Consider the following 16,709-nt stretch of genomic DNA (forward strand, 5'->3'; position numbering starts at 1 on the left):
AGGGTTTATTAGGCTAAAGAAAGGGGATTTTGGGTGGAAGATCGATTAAGTGAGGTGAGGTATGTGGGTAAGGTAAAAACGGGGTTTTTTATCCGACCTGGATAAATAAGCACATGTCAGACTATTATTGGTATGTTATTTCACGTGGAAAGCGTTTAAAAACACGCGCTTAAGTTTTTATAGCCCGGTCATGCATTGTGTTTAAATGGTATAGTCCAAAGTATAGTTAAAGTGTTCAATAGGAAAAGAGCTAAGTTAAGGTGTCAAAATGTAAACTGGAGCCAAGTTTAAGGGGCCGTACACTTATTTGGCCAAAATAAAACGATAGCCCAAAAAGGGTCATTTGAGTAAATCCACCCCTAAATTTTGGGTTTCCTGCGGATAGCCCAGTTGGCAGTACTATAAGTGATGGTATAAAAAAGTAAAAATAGCACGAGCTAGCAAATTTTAGGATTAGTAATTAAAAAATAGTGTATTATCACTTTTAGTCCGTGTCAGAAGCTATTTATATCTGATAGCCGAAAAAGTGTATAAATTTATATAATTTTTGTATATAACATACAAAATGTATAAAAATAAAAAATATACAAATTTTATACATTTTTCAGCTATTATTTTTATAGCGGCTATACAATGTCATTTTTCCGTTGAAAAATAGTTAGCGTTTACGAAGTTATTGAAAAATAGCCACTGTTTTGCTAAAATACGAAAAGTTCTAGCATAATATACTGGATTATGGAGCTCATACGTATAAACTTCCATCATATTATGTTGGAACTCCAGTACACAAAAAGTTCCAGCATAATATGCGGGATTATGGAGCTTCTGCATATAAACTTCTAGCATATTATGATAGAATTCTAGCACATTATAAAATTCTAATATATTATGCTGGAAGCTCATAGGTAAAAAAATCGAACTCCATCATATTATGGTGGAATATTTCTGGATTTTGAAGTGTGTTTTTGTTCATATTTTGTCTTTACATGAAAAGTGACTAAATTTTGATTACTTTTGGAACTGTGACTATTTTTAAGTTACCAATTATAAATATGACCATTTTTTATTTTTCCCTATAAAAAGTAGCCAATATTGAAAATGTTTAAGGTTAAAAGTCAAAAGAATGTTGCACATAAGTCAAGCGAAAGACAATACTTGTTAAAATTGAAGTTTTACCCATTGGGCGCGAGATCAAAAAATTAAAAGTGGCACCGAAGTGTGTTATTTGTGCAAATCACCCAAAAGTAGCTGTCATCCTCAGTGAAGAATGAATACTTAAGTGATCCTTGATGATAAATTTGCATAAATTTTGTTAGGTTAGATGTGGATTTGGATAAGGAAAGACCAAATCAGACAGTTTGGCAATCAGGTTTTCGTATAGCAGGTATTAGAATTCAGTGCAGATAAAGTTAACACTCCTATCTCGTTATAAGACATCGATTAGAGACGAATTCTAAATTTTAATTTGATAAGTTTAACTTTTAAAATTTTTAGCACTAAAATTATATATTTAAAATTATGAGATAAAAATTAAAGAGTTCAGAATTTAAGGCATATGCAATAAGCCCTCAATCATTAATAACAAACAAGCACGCCAGTGGCCAATACGCAAGTTATTGTCGAATTAATTTCTCACACGATCACTCAACTAATATAAATTTTACAAAAAAAATCAATTCTCATGAACTCAATCTTAAGCTAGAAGTTCACTTTCTCTATTGCTTTTTGTTGAGCCCTCTAGTTTTCCCCATTTAGTAAACAATGTCAGCAGCAATAAGCCACAAGCTTGGCTAGCTAGACCACATATCAAGCCCATCCACAAACCCTGCATCAAAAAATAACATTTTAATCAATTAACTATACGTCAATTATATCTAGATTAATCGCTATTTAATATATTAAAATCCAAAAACAATATATTAAAGCCACCGGATGAAGCCAACGTTCAATTGCGTTCAACACATTATTGACCTTTGACACGTAGCATAGGCATAAATGTTAAATAATGACTAAAAGTTTTGACGAATATTAGTTTTTTAACTCCTAATTTTAAAATATAAAATGAGTTTAGTATTTAAAAAAGAGTTTAAATCAAAGATCCGTCTATCTGAATACGAGAGAAAACCGAGCATGGTGTGCACTTGAATTACCTGAGCTTGTAGTTTAAACTTGAAAGCAAGGAGACCTGCTATTGGCATGCCAATGACATAGAATGTTGCCAAGTTGATGCACATAGCCAAATGTTGCCACCCACATCCCCTAGCCACTCCTGATCAATTTAATTACACTTTTAGTAAGGTTATTTTGAAGAAGAATTAACACAAATAGTCGCACACCCAACCGCTTAAACTAAAAATAGCCGGTAAATATATAATATATGATAAGTTATGTATATATGTGTCTAATAATCTGACCTGATAAAATTCCTTGAAAGAAATCGAATACAAAGGATATTAACAGTAGAGGCGTCATGGAGGCAAATTTGTTAATTATCTCCGCGCTATCACTGAAGAGGCCAGCCCAGACATTATGACCAAAAAATAGAGCCAAATCAACTATAAGAGCAAGAATAATAGAAAGCTGGAGTGTAACAGCCATAGCATGTTTAGCTTTGTGTGGATTTCCAGCTCCTAATTCATTTGCCACCCTAGTGCTGCAAATATATTTGGATACACATTTGGTATTAGTAACAAACTAGGGATAACTCAAAAATGAGTAGTCAAAGAATTTTTACACTATTATTGACTGCACGAAGTGGTAAAGTAAGGAAATTCGATAAGGGTATTCAAATTTTGAACACTCTTTGTTAGTGAACTATGTAAGGGTGTTCAGAGTCTATTTTTTTTTAATCAATAAGAAGTGATATTTTACCTTATATACACATTATAGTTTTTCGACGAAGGGTGTTCAGTTGACCAACGAGGACAAATATATAAATTACCTTGCAGCTGCACTCAGACCATAAGACATCATGTAGGCAATGGCTTCAGTGTTTACACTGGAAAGTTACAACCCAAAACAATTGGTATCAGCTAGACTAATTAAAATTTAACCTTAAGTAATATAAAATACTATAATGGTTTAAAGCAAAGAAGCTTTAATTACCTCATTGCAATAACAGAAGTAGTTGTTTCTGAGTTTTTCATCAAACCAGCCAATAACACAAGAAGCTCAAAAGCCCAGTACTCCAAACTGTGTACACATCAAATTGGAAAAGATTTACTCCTTATTTACACAACAGTGTCAAAGAATTTCACCCTATCATTATAGTTTTACCATCTGTTAAAGGTGGAAACGACACGAGGTAGCCACTCTAAAGGACTGCTATTTAAGAATTAGCCGGTGCATCCTCAATTTCAGTTTTTCAGTTTAATTTTTCGGGACAAAAATGTCCTAAATTGTCCGGAATTTTAGTTTAAAATTTTAGGACAAAATAACTACTAGCTAATCTCTAAATAGCATCTATGAGAATGACTATCTATGCACTTTCCCCGTGTAAGTCACTTACCATGTTACCAATATCCAATCTTACTACAGAAAGTTACCTGTTATTAACTTCTAATTAAATTACCTGATAGTGTAAAAATTCTCTATACTATGAGCGTACAATAGTTAAACTCATTGGGAATTATGTTACGGCTTAAATGACAATATTTTCTTTTACTAGAATAACCAAATTAACAAACATGATACTCACCAGACCATAGCAGCAGAGGGCAAAGCCAACTTCAAGTTTGTAAAGATTTGATGAAATGGCTCGAATGAGAAACCATACTCCCAGATATGGCTGAATTTTTCGGAGAAAAGTACGTATAGACCTAACATAAGAACTGCAATCCAGATTGAAATGGAAGCTGCTAATGATGCTCCCTTGAAACCAAGACATGTCCAATGAACTAAAGTGTAGGCAATGCCAATGTGGATAACTAAAGTTCCAACTGAGCACGCGACAAGAGGTATGATAATCGACTGAGCCTGAAGAAATCTCATAATGTTTTGCAAGAAACCGTATGCAAACAATCCAGGTATAAGAAATTTCAAGAACACCCCTGCTTCTTTTGCTATGTCGGGATCTTGATGAAGTAAAATCAGTATCATATCAGAATACCACCAGATAACGGCAATCACTATTGAAAATAAGAATGATATGATACATGATGTCTGCAGATGTATCCCTAGCATCCTGTACATTTTTGCGCCATATCCTTGGCCGCATAGTGTCTCAAGGGCACCACTTAGACCAACCTAGATTATTGTACATTAACAAGATTAAAACTTGTTTCATTCAAATTTGAAGCATAGGGCAAAATGAAAAAGTTGAATCTCAAACTTGGACTTTCTTTGATCGTCTCTTTTAAACATCACTTGATAAACAAATTAGTGTGCAAAAGATGGACGCAAAGAAAAAATCAAATGCCAAAGAAAACACCATAGACTCATAGGCGAATCCATTATTTGGACTTTATTAGTTCTGATTTGGAATACTACCACATCTCCTCTAATTTACTAAGTTTATTTTTGTACTTAGTGGGGTTTTTAACAGACACACAAGGTTTAAACCAAAACTACTGTATTCAGATGAACTCATAGCAGCAACAACGACGTAACCACATACAATGAAGTTAAGAGTGGTCAGTTGAACACCCTCGTCGAAAATTATACTACTATATGTAGAAGATTATACTTTCTATATAAAAAAATAGCAGTTTTAAAAAAATGGAGTCTTTCCTCCCACCCAATCTCTTCTTCTTTTTCTAACCCTTCTTTTCTTCATTTATAACAGAGATAGCCCCTTCGCGAACAACCCTCAAAAACCATCTTCGGCAGAAAAGGACCCACGCACCCTCACGCGCTACCGGAAGGAGTTTTCCAGCGGTCCACGCGCCGGTGTGTGACACTGTTTCCGGCTAGAATTTGGGAATATTTCTTCAGAACAACCTCTTCTCCTCGCAAATCTGAGCCTATCCATCTAATTAAAATCAAATTCCGACCACTTTTAAATTTTCCGGTGTGAACAGTGTTTTCCGGCATTTGAATACTGCAGAACCGGCGTCGTTTTGGGAATATTTCTTCAGAACAACCTCTTCTCCTCGCAAATCCGAGCCTACCCATCCAATTAAAATCAAATTCTGACCACTTTTATATTTTCCGGTGTGAACAGTGTTTTCCGTCATTTGAGTACTGTAGAATCCGACGTCGTTCAGTACCGGAAAATACATTTTTCCTTCCACTGTGATTATTGAGATACTATCCTTTCCTTTAAACTCTCTTAAACAAAAGTTATTTCTTATGGGGAAAACATAATTTATTTTATTGGTTTCAAATCTTTTGAAATCACCAGATGGACCTCCAACAGTGATACATGGTTCGATTGGGTGGAGAGAAGTCGCAATATGATGAGACGCTCCACGCTAAGCAAAAAGACTATGGAATGGATCTGTAATGTGCTCAAAGAACCTTCTAATGACCAGAAGAATGTGGTACGGAGATGGAAGAATAAGGACAAACTAACTGAATATTTTTGTATTAGGAAGTACAATGACCATGGGAGATACATGAGTATATTGTCTTTGAAAAGAGACAATCGTGAGGTCATTATAATCCCTGAACTTGCTTTGAAAGGAGGATGAAGAGACGTTGCTTTTAAGATAGAAAGGTTTATTAAATACTCCTCCCAACTCAATTCACAGGGCCACCCAGACTTTCTGAAGCAAATTACCCTTATGCCAAAGCAGTACAAGAGAGTAAATGGCAATCAAACATCTTTCATGAAGCAGTTGCTAGCACTAATAAATGAGGCATCACGATCCTGGAGTCAAATGGGATGAAGTACAATGGACTTCTGATAAGATGTATCATTGGGTACTTTGGGAAGGAAACAACTTAGAGACCTACACTATCATAAATTCGAAGATGGGGATGTATAACGTGGAAAACAACATTTGGAGTGAACATGTATGAGATGGCTGAGAATCTTTTTATGTTTGAGTTCCCCAACAGAAACATGGCTGAGCAGATTCTCCAAGGAGAATGGAGGTGGAAGAAATTCAAGCTTTATCTCGAATGGTGGAACCCCATCACCGGTTGTCTTTCCAACTCCATATCTGTCAAAAGTACTTGGATCAGAGCCATGGGAGTCCCCCTACATCTGTGGTCACAGAACATTTTCAAAGAAATATAAGACCTTTGTGGTGGGTGGAAATATATGGAAGAAGAGACAGAACTCAAAAATCATCTCAAGTAGGCAAGAATTCAAGTAGCAGGAGATGGCCGGAATATACCAAACGATTCGGATTCGAAATACTACCACATCTCCTCTAATATACTGAGTTCGTTTATTTTTTGTACTTACTTAGTGGAGTTTGTAACACACATACGAAGTCTAAACCAAAACTACTGAATTTAGATGAACTCATACAAGGTCTAAACCACCTTAACAATAACCACCTTAACAATACGAACGAATAGCTCGTTTCAAACCAACTTTCAGAGCATAAGCTCATTTTTTCTGGAGCAAAATTTGGGCGGATTACGATCCAACCATTTATTGATTCAACCCATTTTAACATATATATATATATAGCTAAATGTAATAGCAATGAAACTACAGTAATAGATTTGATTATTTGATATATATATATATATATATATATTAAATCTTGAACACCCTTAGCGAAATTTCTGACTTCGTTACTACTGATCACCAGTATCAGTAACAATATAAGTATGAACGTATCATTTAGGAAGAAAGATGCATACCATAAAAGCAAGACCAGAGACCACAGCCCAAGAATTACCAAGATTTGAAGCAGCAAGTTCAAGTTTACCAAGATGTCCAGCAAACATGACAGATACAAGGTTGATGAAGTAGAAACTACTCGTCACAACGATCATTGGTAACGAAAACAATATCTGATTCTTTGCTTCTTCCATGTCAATTACTTTATTCCACCACCTGTTTGTTGCTGCTGCCGCCGCCGCCGCCCGTCCTTCGCCGGATAATGCTGACGGCAAAAGGGGACTTTTAAGACTACTTGATGAATTGTTCGTTGCCATATCTTTGCTACCTGTGCTTTCACTCTCTCTCACTCTACTATGATCTCTTGTTACTTCCCTGTTGGGCACGAAATATAAGGAAAAACTTATTATCTACCAACCGCAAACTTATTATCCCTTACATGGCACTGTTTGGATTTCAATATTCAAATTTCTTAATTTTGATCTTGAGTTCGATATAATATGTTGAAATCTTTTTAGAACAGTTTACAAATTTGGAAATTACGTTAAAAAAGTACTATATGTCTCAATAATTAATAATTCAAAAGACACATAAAAATAGTGCATAAAAATTTGATTTGGGTCTCGAAGTCCGAATAGTGCCACGTAAATTGAGACGAAGGGAGTAGTACGTACTTTTAAAACTTGTAGCGTTATCATAATATTTGTATAACGTGTATTAAAAATAAAATGAGAAGTGTAAAGTAAGTAGTTGCCTAATTTAGAATGATATCATTTTCTTTTAAATGAACTAATAAGAATATAATGTCATTGGTTCTTAAACAAGAGGAAACAATTATTTTTGGAAGAATACACTATATAGCATCTTTTAAAAATAATAGTCGGCAAATTATATATTTTTTGTATATTATATTTTATACATAATTAGTGTATATTTTTTATATATATATTTGACTAGTTGATATAATTATTATTAAATGTATAACTTGCCCACATGTTTTTCTTGTTTGCTTCTTATAACAATAATAACAACTCAATATAATTATACGTGTGAGGTTTGAGGAGAATAATGTGTACGTAGATTTTACCCTTACCCGAAGGATAAAAAGACTGTTTACGAAAGACTCTGGCACAAAGAGATTGAAAAAGAGGCGATAGAATAATGACAACCACATGCGTCTAACACAGGTCTTGTTTGCTTCTTAGTTTACCAATATTAATGAATTCTCTAATGAGACAAGTTGTCGAGTCGTTAAAGACGTGCATTTACTATTCCAGACTTCTGTTACGTAAAGAAAGAAAGAAAGACGTACGAGAAGGCCAATTCATTGAATATAATTGATGAAATGACAGAAAGGGAAATATGCTAAAGCCACGTGAAGAAATATACACTTTTAAGATTGTATATATTATTGGAAAAAAGTTATCAAGGCAAAAGTTAATTTCTAAAAAGCTTTTAAAGATTTTTCCCAAAAAAATATTTCTAGAAAGCTATCCCAAACACTTTTCGAGTTCGCTACCTAACTTACTAGTAAATGAAATCAGAGAAGAGTCAAGAGTACTTCGTTTTTATTCTTCAATTCTTAAGTAAAAGTACTACAATAACAATAATTCTAATGTAATATCAGAAGAGGGTTCTAGGAATTATAATATATACGGAGACCTTATCCTTACTTGTGTGAAAGTAAAAATGACGTTTTCGAAGATCCTCGGCGCAAAAAAAACATAGGCACAATATAATTCAAAATAAAGTATATTTTCTTTAATCATGTTAACCAATGGCGGAGGTAGGATCTTCACGAATGGGGTTCAAAAAGAAAAAAGTTAAAAAAATTGTAGCTAGTGAGAATTGAATCTATGACCTTACAATGGGTTTGAACCCTATTGACCACTAAGCATCACTTTTGGGCTGTGTCAAGGGGATTCAAAACTTAATACATAAAGGTAAAAAATAAATTTTGCCTTATATATATATATATATATATACGGTATAATTTTTCGGCGAAAGGGGTTCGGGTGAACCCCCTTTCGCCCCCCTAAATCCGCCCCTGATGCCAACTGCTTGCTCTCAGATAAAATGTTGGCACTTATGAATATTGGGTAAAATATAAATTATAGGTCCTATTCCAATTAAGAGGGTGTTTGAATTGACTTAAAAGCTGACCAAACCAGCTTAAAAATATTTTTGGGCTTATTTGCGTGTTTGGATAAATTATAAAAGTGCTTTAAGCCAAATACTTTTAAGCTAAAACACTCGAAACAAGCCAAAAGCAATAAGTTATGGGCTTTTTGGCTTATAAGCCCCTTATGTTTGACCAAGTAATTTACCTTATTATTCCTTTCACTTTTTCTAAACCCAAAACTATCTTTCCCTTACTAATTAAATTCTGTATCATCTAATAGTCGTTTTCAAGCTTTCTGCTGTCATTCCCCAAAATTTTATCAATTTCTTTGAAGTTGTAAACGTAAAGCCAACGGTAGCTTTGTAAATGTTTGGTACATTCTAATATTTTGAATACATTGTTTTCTTTTAGCTTCTTTTTTGGTTCCATAACATTTTAAAAAAATTGCTGCTGAATCCTTCATTTTTAAATTGGTGAAACTATATTCTAAATCAAAATTTTCAATAAGTCTACATGTTAACCTAGAATTTGAAGCTATGAGCGGAAAAAAATATTTTTTGGTGAAATAATAGATTATTGAATGTTATTTAAATAAATAATTTATATTTAGGCAATCAGTTTAAATTGAAAGTGAACTAAATTATAATTTTTTTTTTGTATGTGTATTAATTTAGAATAAAATATTATCGTAATCATTTTCTTTGTAGTGTTAACAACTTTAATGATATTTCAGTCATTTTAACATAAACAAGTGCTTACCAACACTTATTTACCAAACACTTCAATAATTTTTTTTTCAGATTCAGCACTTTTATCGAAACACTTAACTGCTTATTTATAAAGCAAGCTCAACACTTAAAAAGCGCCTTTAAGCACTTATGCTTAAAAGTTACTTTTTAAGCCAATCTAAATGGGCTCTAAGAAACATAGACTCAATTACACTTGGTCAAATGTCAATTGAATATGTCGGGGATATTTACGTGAATAGCCAGTTAAATATACTGTTTATCATTTCTAGTTGATATGCACATATTTTACATGGATACACATATTGAGTCGAAGGTTTATCGAAAATAACCTCTCTACCTCACATAAGGTATACCCCACCCTCCTAAAATCCTATTTGCGTACACCTCACACTCCTAAAACCCTATATGCATACACCCCACCCTCCTAAAACCCTATTTGTGGGATCACACACTAAGTTTGTTATTATTGTTGTTGTTATTGTTGTTGTTGTTATTGTAGTAGTAGTATACACATATTATATATGAATTATGCATATATTATACATTCGCTATTTTTAGTTTAAGCGGTTGAATAAGCACCTTTTTAGATTAATTTATTGGTTGGGGCTGAGGCCAACTTACATATTACTACATAGACTTGATTAAAATCCCAATAAATGTTAGGTTGATTCATCTAATTTGTGTGTACGGGTAAAATCATGGGCAATGTCTACCCCTACTCCTCGATGAGATAACTAAGGGGAGCACGGATCCACAAGATTGTAATCGAGGTCAGAGACCCCTCGTATCGAGACTCAAGGAGAGTGAACGATATATCCGATATCGGACATGGCAAAGCGACGCCCCCAGACCAAGTATAAGTTCTAGACCTCGGGAGATACGGTGAACAGTTATGCAAGACGGATTGAAGGCCGTAATACTCGTCCTCAATCGGATACCACGATGCGAATCTCGCTTGACATCGATTATGGATCAACAATTACTTGAAAAAGAAGATTTTTATTATTTCTAGACTTATACTAGGACTGAAATTCTTCTACTATATAAATGAGAAGTTTTTCTTAGTGTGATACATTGTAACACACAATTCAAGGCAATAAAAAGTTTACTTTTACTACTGTTAACGACATTATTCACTTGTTATGTTCCTTATTCGTGACTGGGCTGGAACCGAGGGTCCGATCGAGGATGAACTCACTATTCAATCTAAGATCAGTCCTGGTCTTAACATTGCGAATGGTTTGATCGTTTATTTTATCTTTAATTTATTTATCTATTATTCTTAATTATCCGTATTGAATTAAATTACGTATCCTTTAAATCGCGTACAAATTTAATTGTTATCCAATTTGGGAGTAAATTAACAATTTGGCTTTGCAAAATAAATGTACCTCGTTTATTTCAAGCCTAAATAACAAAAGGTGACTTGACGTATTTCTTACACGTTTTTTCTTTTCATTAGATCTACCAACCACAAAGAGAAAGACAAAGAGGTAGTTGTGTAATAGCAATTCATGTGATCCTCATGCTTCTTTCACATTCGCTAATTATAGCGTGCCAATGGCTTTGTTACTCTTTACATAATAAAAATTAGCAAAAGCATGCCCCCCACATAAAAATCTGTTGATAATAAAATCTAATTTGTTGATTATTACTTAAAAATTAAATCTTGCTCTATGATCCAGTTTGATTTTGTAGTTCAAATAATCTTATACCATGACGTATCTGGAATATTAATAATTAGTGAAATAATCGAAAATGACAGATTTTGAGGACTTGGGAGGCAGGAAAAGGAGGAGGGAGAGGAGAAATTTTTGAACTAGCGCCTGAGTAGGGTAAAAGTTTATTCACTTGGGTGTTTATATGAAATTAATAAATGCATATCATATGTTGTTGATTATTGTATATTAACATGATTTGGTCTAAACACTCGATCAGAGTCACGTGTAGAGGCAAAGATTGGATCATAACATGTGTATACGAAGAGGTGAAAATTATCTATAATTTTATGTTAGTCCGTTCATTTTTATTTTAAACCAACTTTAATGATAGTAAATAGTCATGAAGTCCATCCCGTTCTAGATTCAGTAATAAGATGCCTATAGAAATAATATTTACGGTAAATAACATAAATAGAATATATCAAAACACGGTAGTCTACGAGAAAGCAAAATTTGTGAGTAATTCACTGATGCTTTTAGAAGGAAAATAGTATGTGAGAAACAATAGAAAGCGTGATCGATGTTATAATAAAGTGTGCAAATTAAAAGATAGGGCTTCTCTTTAGGTTTATAGTAGTCTCTTAATTATTTTACTCGAGCTATCAAATGTCGAATTCCTTATTACAGTAATATTACTTTATTATAATTTTTCTCTTATTGAAAAAAGTTTTTCATGATTGAATATGATGATTGGACCCGTTGCGCTGAGGCAACATCCGCCATTATATAACATTACTGTTCCTAATTGGAGAGTTAAATAATTTTTCTTAAGATGTGTTTTGAAGCAACAGTAGAGTTGCTCTTCCGTTAACTCCTAAGTCATAAATCGAGACGTGAAAACAATCTCTTAAGAAAAATAAAAGGCAAATATAAAGACAATATTTTTGTTGTTGAATGAAAGACGTTAAATTAAGACAGGAAATTAAAGAGTTTCAGTACACAAAGGGTCTCATAAATGACCATGCTTAAGCTTGAGGTTCAATTTCTCTATTGCTTTGTGTTGGGCCCTCTACTTTTTTCCATCTGATCAACAATGTCAATAGAAACAAGCCAGAAGCTTGGCAAGCTAGACCACAAATCAAGCCCACCCATAAACCCTGCATCATATATTTTTTCATAAAAAAAAACACTTTAATCAATTAACTATACCTCAATTCTATATTTGTTACCATTAAATATATTAAAATCCATAAATGGCAGTATATCAAAACAACAAAAAGTTTGTGGAAAAACAATATGATATGAGTATGGATGAAGCCCGTATTCATCACGTTTAAATTCTGAATCCGTCTCTAGATACGTGAGTCCACAAATAAAGCATGGTTGCACTTGAATTACCTGACCCTGTAGTTTGTACTTGAAAGCAAGGACTACTGCTATTGGCATGCCGATGGCATAGAATGTTGCGAAGTTGATGCACATAGCCCAACGTTGCCATCCGCATCCCCTAGCAACCCCTGATCAATTCAATTATAATTTTATAAGGTTTAAATCCTGAATTCGTCGGATATCATGAATATTATTATATGAATATTATTATAGAAATTAAAATCTAACCTGATAAAATTCCTTGAAAGAAATCGAATACAAAGGATATTAACAAGAGAGGCGTCATGGAGGCAAATTTACTAATTATCTCCGCGCTATCACTGAAGAGGCCAGCCCAGGCATTATGACCAAAAAATAGAGCCAAATCAACTATAAGAGCAAGAATAATAGATAACTTGAGTGTAACAGCCATAGCATGTTTTGCTTTGTCAGGATTTCCAGCTCCTAACTCGTTTGCAACTCTAGTGCTGCATATATATTTTAAATACACATTAATTTAGCATCATAATTGAGGGATAACAAAAGGAAGATTTAACTTATATACATTTACGGGTAGTGTATATAATTGTTACATTATATATGCATGTTAACATGTTGTAGCAAGTCACGCTTATCGTTTTTGTAACTGATCTAACAAATCACAGACAAATTACCTGTGATTATTTCTTATGTAATATTAAAAAAAAGGCAATCCGGTGCACTAAACTCCCGCTATGCGCGGGGTTCGAGAAATGCTAGATCGCAAGGGTCTATTGTACGCTGCTTTACACTACATTTCTACAAAAGGTTGTTTTCACGCTCGAACCCGTGACCTCCTGGTCACATGACAGCAACTTTACCAGTTATACCAAGGCAGCCCGATGTACTTAGCTCCCAGTATGCGCGAGGTCCAGGAAGGGCCGGACCACAAGAGTCTATTGTACGCAGCCTTACCCTACATTTCTACGAGAGATTGTTTTCACGACTTGAACCCCTGACCTCCTGGTCACATGGCAACAACTTTACCAGTTACACCAAGGTTCCCCTTCATTCATACTAGTTAAACTCATAAATCATAGTACTAGTTATTTACCTTGCAGCTGCACTCAGACCATAAGATATCATGTAGGCGATGGTTTCGGTATTTACACTGAGAAATCACAACCAAAAGAATGTCAATTAGACTATGATTTAGCTTTCAAGAATGTGAAAATGTGATAATTTAAAGCAAAGAAGCTTAATTACCTCATTGCAACTACAGAAGTAGTTGTTTCTGAATTTTTCATCAAACCAGCCAATAACACAAGAAGCTCAAAAGCCCAGTACTCCAAACTGTGTATACATCAAAATTGGAAATTACGGTTAGAAATATAAGCAGGGGCAGACCTATAGTTTTGAATATAGGTTCAATTTAATCCACCATTTTTTTTTTGCTTATACTACAAATATATTTGTGAAAAATCTTGAAAAGTGTTATAAAGATTCGAGTCTGGAAATGGAGAAGCCCTACTAAGGAGCGTTTCTCCCTTTAACGAACCCTACGGTGTCCGTCCCAGAATATGAGAAGGGGCAGACCTATAGTTTTGAATATAAGTTCAATTGAATCCACCATTTTTTTTCTTATATATACTACAAATATATTTGTGAAAATCTTGAAAAGTATTATAAAAATTCGAGCCTGGAAATGGAAAAGCCCTAATAAGGAGCGTTTCCCCCTTTAACGAGCCTATATTATCCGCCCCAGAATATGAAGTTACTCACCAGACCATGGCAGCAGAGGGCAACGCCAATTTCAAGTTCGTAAAGATATGACGAAATGGCTCTAATGAGAAACTGTCCCAAATATGGTTGAATCTACTCGAGAAAAACACGTACAGACCTAACATGAGGACTGCAATCCAGATCGAAATGGAAGCTGCTAATGATGCTCCTTTAAAAGCAAGACCAGTCCAATGAACCAAGGCATAGGCAATACCAATGTGGATAACTAAAGATCCCACTGAACACACGACGAGAGGTAGGATAATTAACTGTGTTTGAAGAAATCTCACAATATTTTGCAAAACACCATATGCAAATAATCCAGGCATGAGAAATTTCAAGAACACCCCTGCTTCTTTAGCTATCTCAGGATCTTGACGAAGTAAAATAAGAATCATATCAGAATACCACCAGATAACAGCAATCACTATTGAAAAGAAGAACGATATGATGCATGATGTCTGCAGATGTATTCCCAACATTCTGTACATTCCTGCTCCGAACCCTTGGCCGCATAATGTCTCAAGTGCACCACTTAGTCCAACCTAGATTGTTAGTTAACAAGTTTAGAATATTTTTTTCCAGCATAAAAACACGTTTAGCAAGTAATCAGCACATACTAGTAACAACTTGTTTGGATGGTTGCTATGTATCATTTCATAATGTATAGTATAGTATAGTATTATAGTATAGTATAGTATAGTATTATACCGTATCATTTTGATGTATACAATATTTGAATAGATTGTATTGTTTGCCGTAGTTTCATTATGTCATGCACCAATAATATAAAAAATAAACTTGCAATATTTTAAAGAAAAAGTAAGGTACGAGGTCAAATTATTATATAAAAAGGTAGAGTAAAGGATAAAATATTATTTAATAATAAGGAAGGGCAAGATGAGAGGAAAAAAATAAGGTAACGACGCGACCACACCAAATCGGTCATTCCATAAAGTGGTACTTTTCGTCGTTACGCAACGACGGATTTAACGAGACGATACAATAAAATTTAAGTAATAATAAAAAACAAACATTGTATTTAAAGTAACAATACGATACAAAACACAGGTAACAACCATCCAAACAAGCTGTAACTATGGAAGTTATAAGTCTTATTAGGAGGAAATTCGATACATACCATGAAAGAGAAACCAGAGACCATAGCCCAAGAATTACCAAGATTTGAGGCAGCAAGTTCAAGCTTACCAAGATGTCCAGCAAACATAACAGACACAAGGTTGATAAAATAAATGCTACCATTCACAACAATCATAGGTAACGAAAACAATATCTGATTCTTCGCTTCCTTTACATCTATTATCTTATTCCACCACCTCTGTTTTGTTGGCGCGGCCGCCACCATTTCTTCGCCGCCAGATAATACTGGCGGCGGTAACTCAGGACTTCTCACATTTGAGGAGTTATCTATAGCCATTGTTTTTGCTTCTTAGTATGTGCATTCGGTATTTTAATTACGTGCCAAATGACTGTTTTTCCTATGTTTTAATTTCTTATACTATACCGTTGTCTTAAAGCTCAACAAAAGTATATATTGGAGGAAAATGAGAATGATTTTGAGGACTTAAGAAACTAAAATAGGGAAGCTAACTCTAACTCTTTTAGTTCTAAGACAGAAAGAAAGAAGTAATCTACAGATAGTATGTGAGAAAGAAAAATAGTATGTGAGAAGAAGTAGTGTTTAATTAACAAGATTCACTTGAAGAGGCAAAGATTGTGGATCTTGCATCTGGATAAGGACAAGTGGCCGTTTATATCGTTTAGACCAACCTCAATACTAGCTATATATGTGAAGTTCATCCCATTTTAGATTTGGTAATTATGCCTATGCATGTAAAATTTACTCGGCGGAATAAATGCGACAACCCCTTAAATTTATCGATATATTTTATTTAGGCAGTCGAATTAAGGCTTATTCCAATTGAGCACCCAATGTCATGATAAAGTATTCCTATTAAATACTTTCGAGACTCGAACTTTTGAAAAGATTTTGCGTGTGTTCTCACGCGCTTATTACGTGGATAAGTTAACCACTTAAAATATATCATCTCCTTTACTTATATATATAAGCCTATTACAAACAAAAAACAAGACCCTAAAAATGAACACAATTAATTTAAAACAAGATCTGCTCCATTAAAGAAAAGATCTTCTCTGTTTAAAAGAAGAAAATGAAGAGCCATTTTCACAAAATCTTTCAAGAAGAAAAAAAAAGGACATCAAGTGTCTATTGGGAACATTTTATTATCTGTACAGCTGCTCAATTCGAACAAGCTTTAATTCGAGAG

At 34.1% G+C, this 16,709-nt stretch overlaps 2 protein-coding genes across 2 annotated transcripts; both read right to left on the reverse strand.

The window, feature by feature from the left end:
- Positions 1–1,545: 1,545 nt before the first annotated feature.
- Positions 1,546–7,190, reverse strand: LOC107828498 (protein DETOXIFICATION 18). Its single transcript, XM_075227071.1, has 7 exons — positions 6,760–7,190; positions 3,698–4,245; positions 3,106–3,192; positions 2,942–2,998; positions 2,415–2,653; positions 2,151–2,269; positions 1,546–1,825 (listed from the first exon to the last, which is right to left on the reverse strand). Exons 1-7 carry the CDS (start codon positions 7,054–7,056, stop codon positions 1,694–1,696), a joined length of 1,479 nt encoding a protein of 492 aa, XP_075083172.1. The 5' UTR covers positions 7,057–7,190; the 3' UTR covers positions 1,546–1,693.
- A 4,988-nt stretch (positions 7,191–12,178) lies between these two features.
- On the reverse strand, positions 12,179–16,046 carry LOC107795339 (protein DETOXIFICATION 18-like). The gene is made up of 7 exons (XM_016617963.2): positions 15,542–16,046; positions 14,401–14,945; positions 13,885–13,971; positions 13,733–13,789; positions 12,889–13,127; positions 12,670–12,788; positions 12,179–12,428 (listed from the first exon to the last, which is right to left on the reverse strand). Exons 1-7 carry the CDS (start codon positions 15,836–15,838, stop codon positions 12,297–12,299), a joined length of 1,476 nt encoding a protein of 491 aa, XP_016473449.1. The 5' UTR covers positions 15,839–16,046; the 3' UTR covers positions 12,179–12,296.
- Between the last annotated feature and the right edge of the window lie 663 nt (positions 16,047–16,709).

This window comes from Nicotiana tabacum, chromosome 12 (assembly GCF_000715075.1).
Source record: "Nicotiana tabacum cultivar K326 chromosome 12, ASM71507v2, whole genome shotgun sequence".
NCBI lineage: Eukaryota > Viridiplantae > Streptophyta > Magnoliopsida > Solanales > Solanaceae > Nicotiana > Nicotiana tabacum.

Coding starts and splice junctions, on each gene's coding strand:
- LOC107828498 (XM_075227071.1), bottom strand. CDS start 7,056: ATGGCAACGAACAATTCATCAAGTAGTCTTAAAAGTCCCCTTTTGCCG. Junction 4,246..6,759: donor TCTCTGGTCTTGCTTTTATG/GTATGCATCTTT, acceptor ACAATAATCTAG/GTTGGTCTAAGTGGTGCCCT. Junction 2,270..2,414: donor CTTTCAAGGAATTTTATCAG/GTCAGATTATTA, acceptor TAAATTGATCAG/GAGTGGCTAGGGGATGTGGG.
- LOC107795339 (XM_016617963.2), bottom strand. CDS start 15,838: ATGGCTATAGATAACTCCTCAAATGTGAGAAGTCCTGAGTTACCGCCG. Junction 14,946..15,541: donor TCTCTGGTTTCTCTTTCATG/GTATGTATCGAA, acceptor CTAACAATCTAG/GTTGGACTAAGTGGTGCACT. Junction 12,789..12,888: donor CTTTCAAGGAATTTTATCAG/GTTAGATTTTAA, acceptor TGAATTGATCAG/GGGTTGCTAGGGGATGCGGA.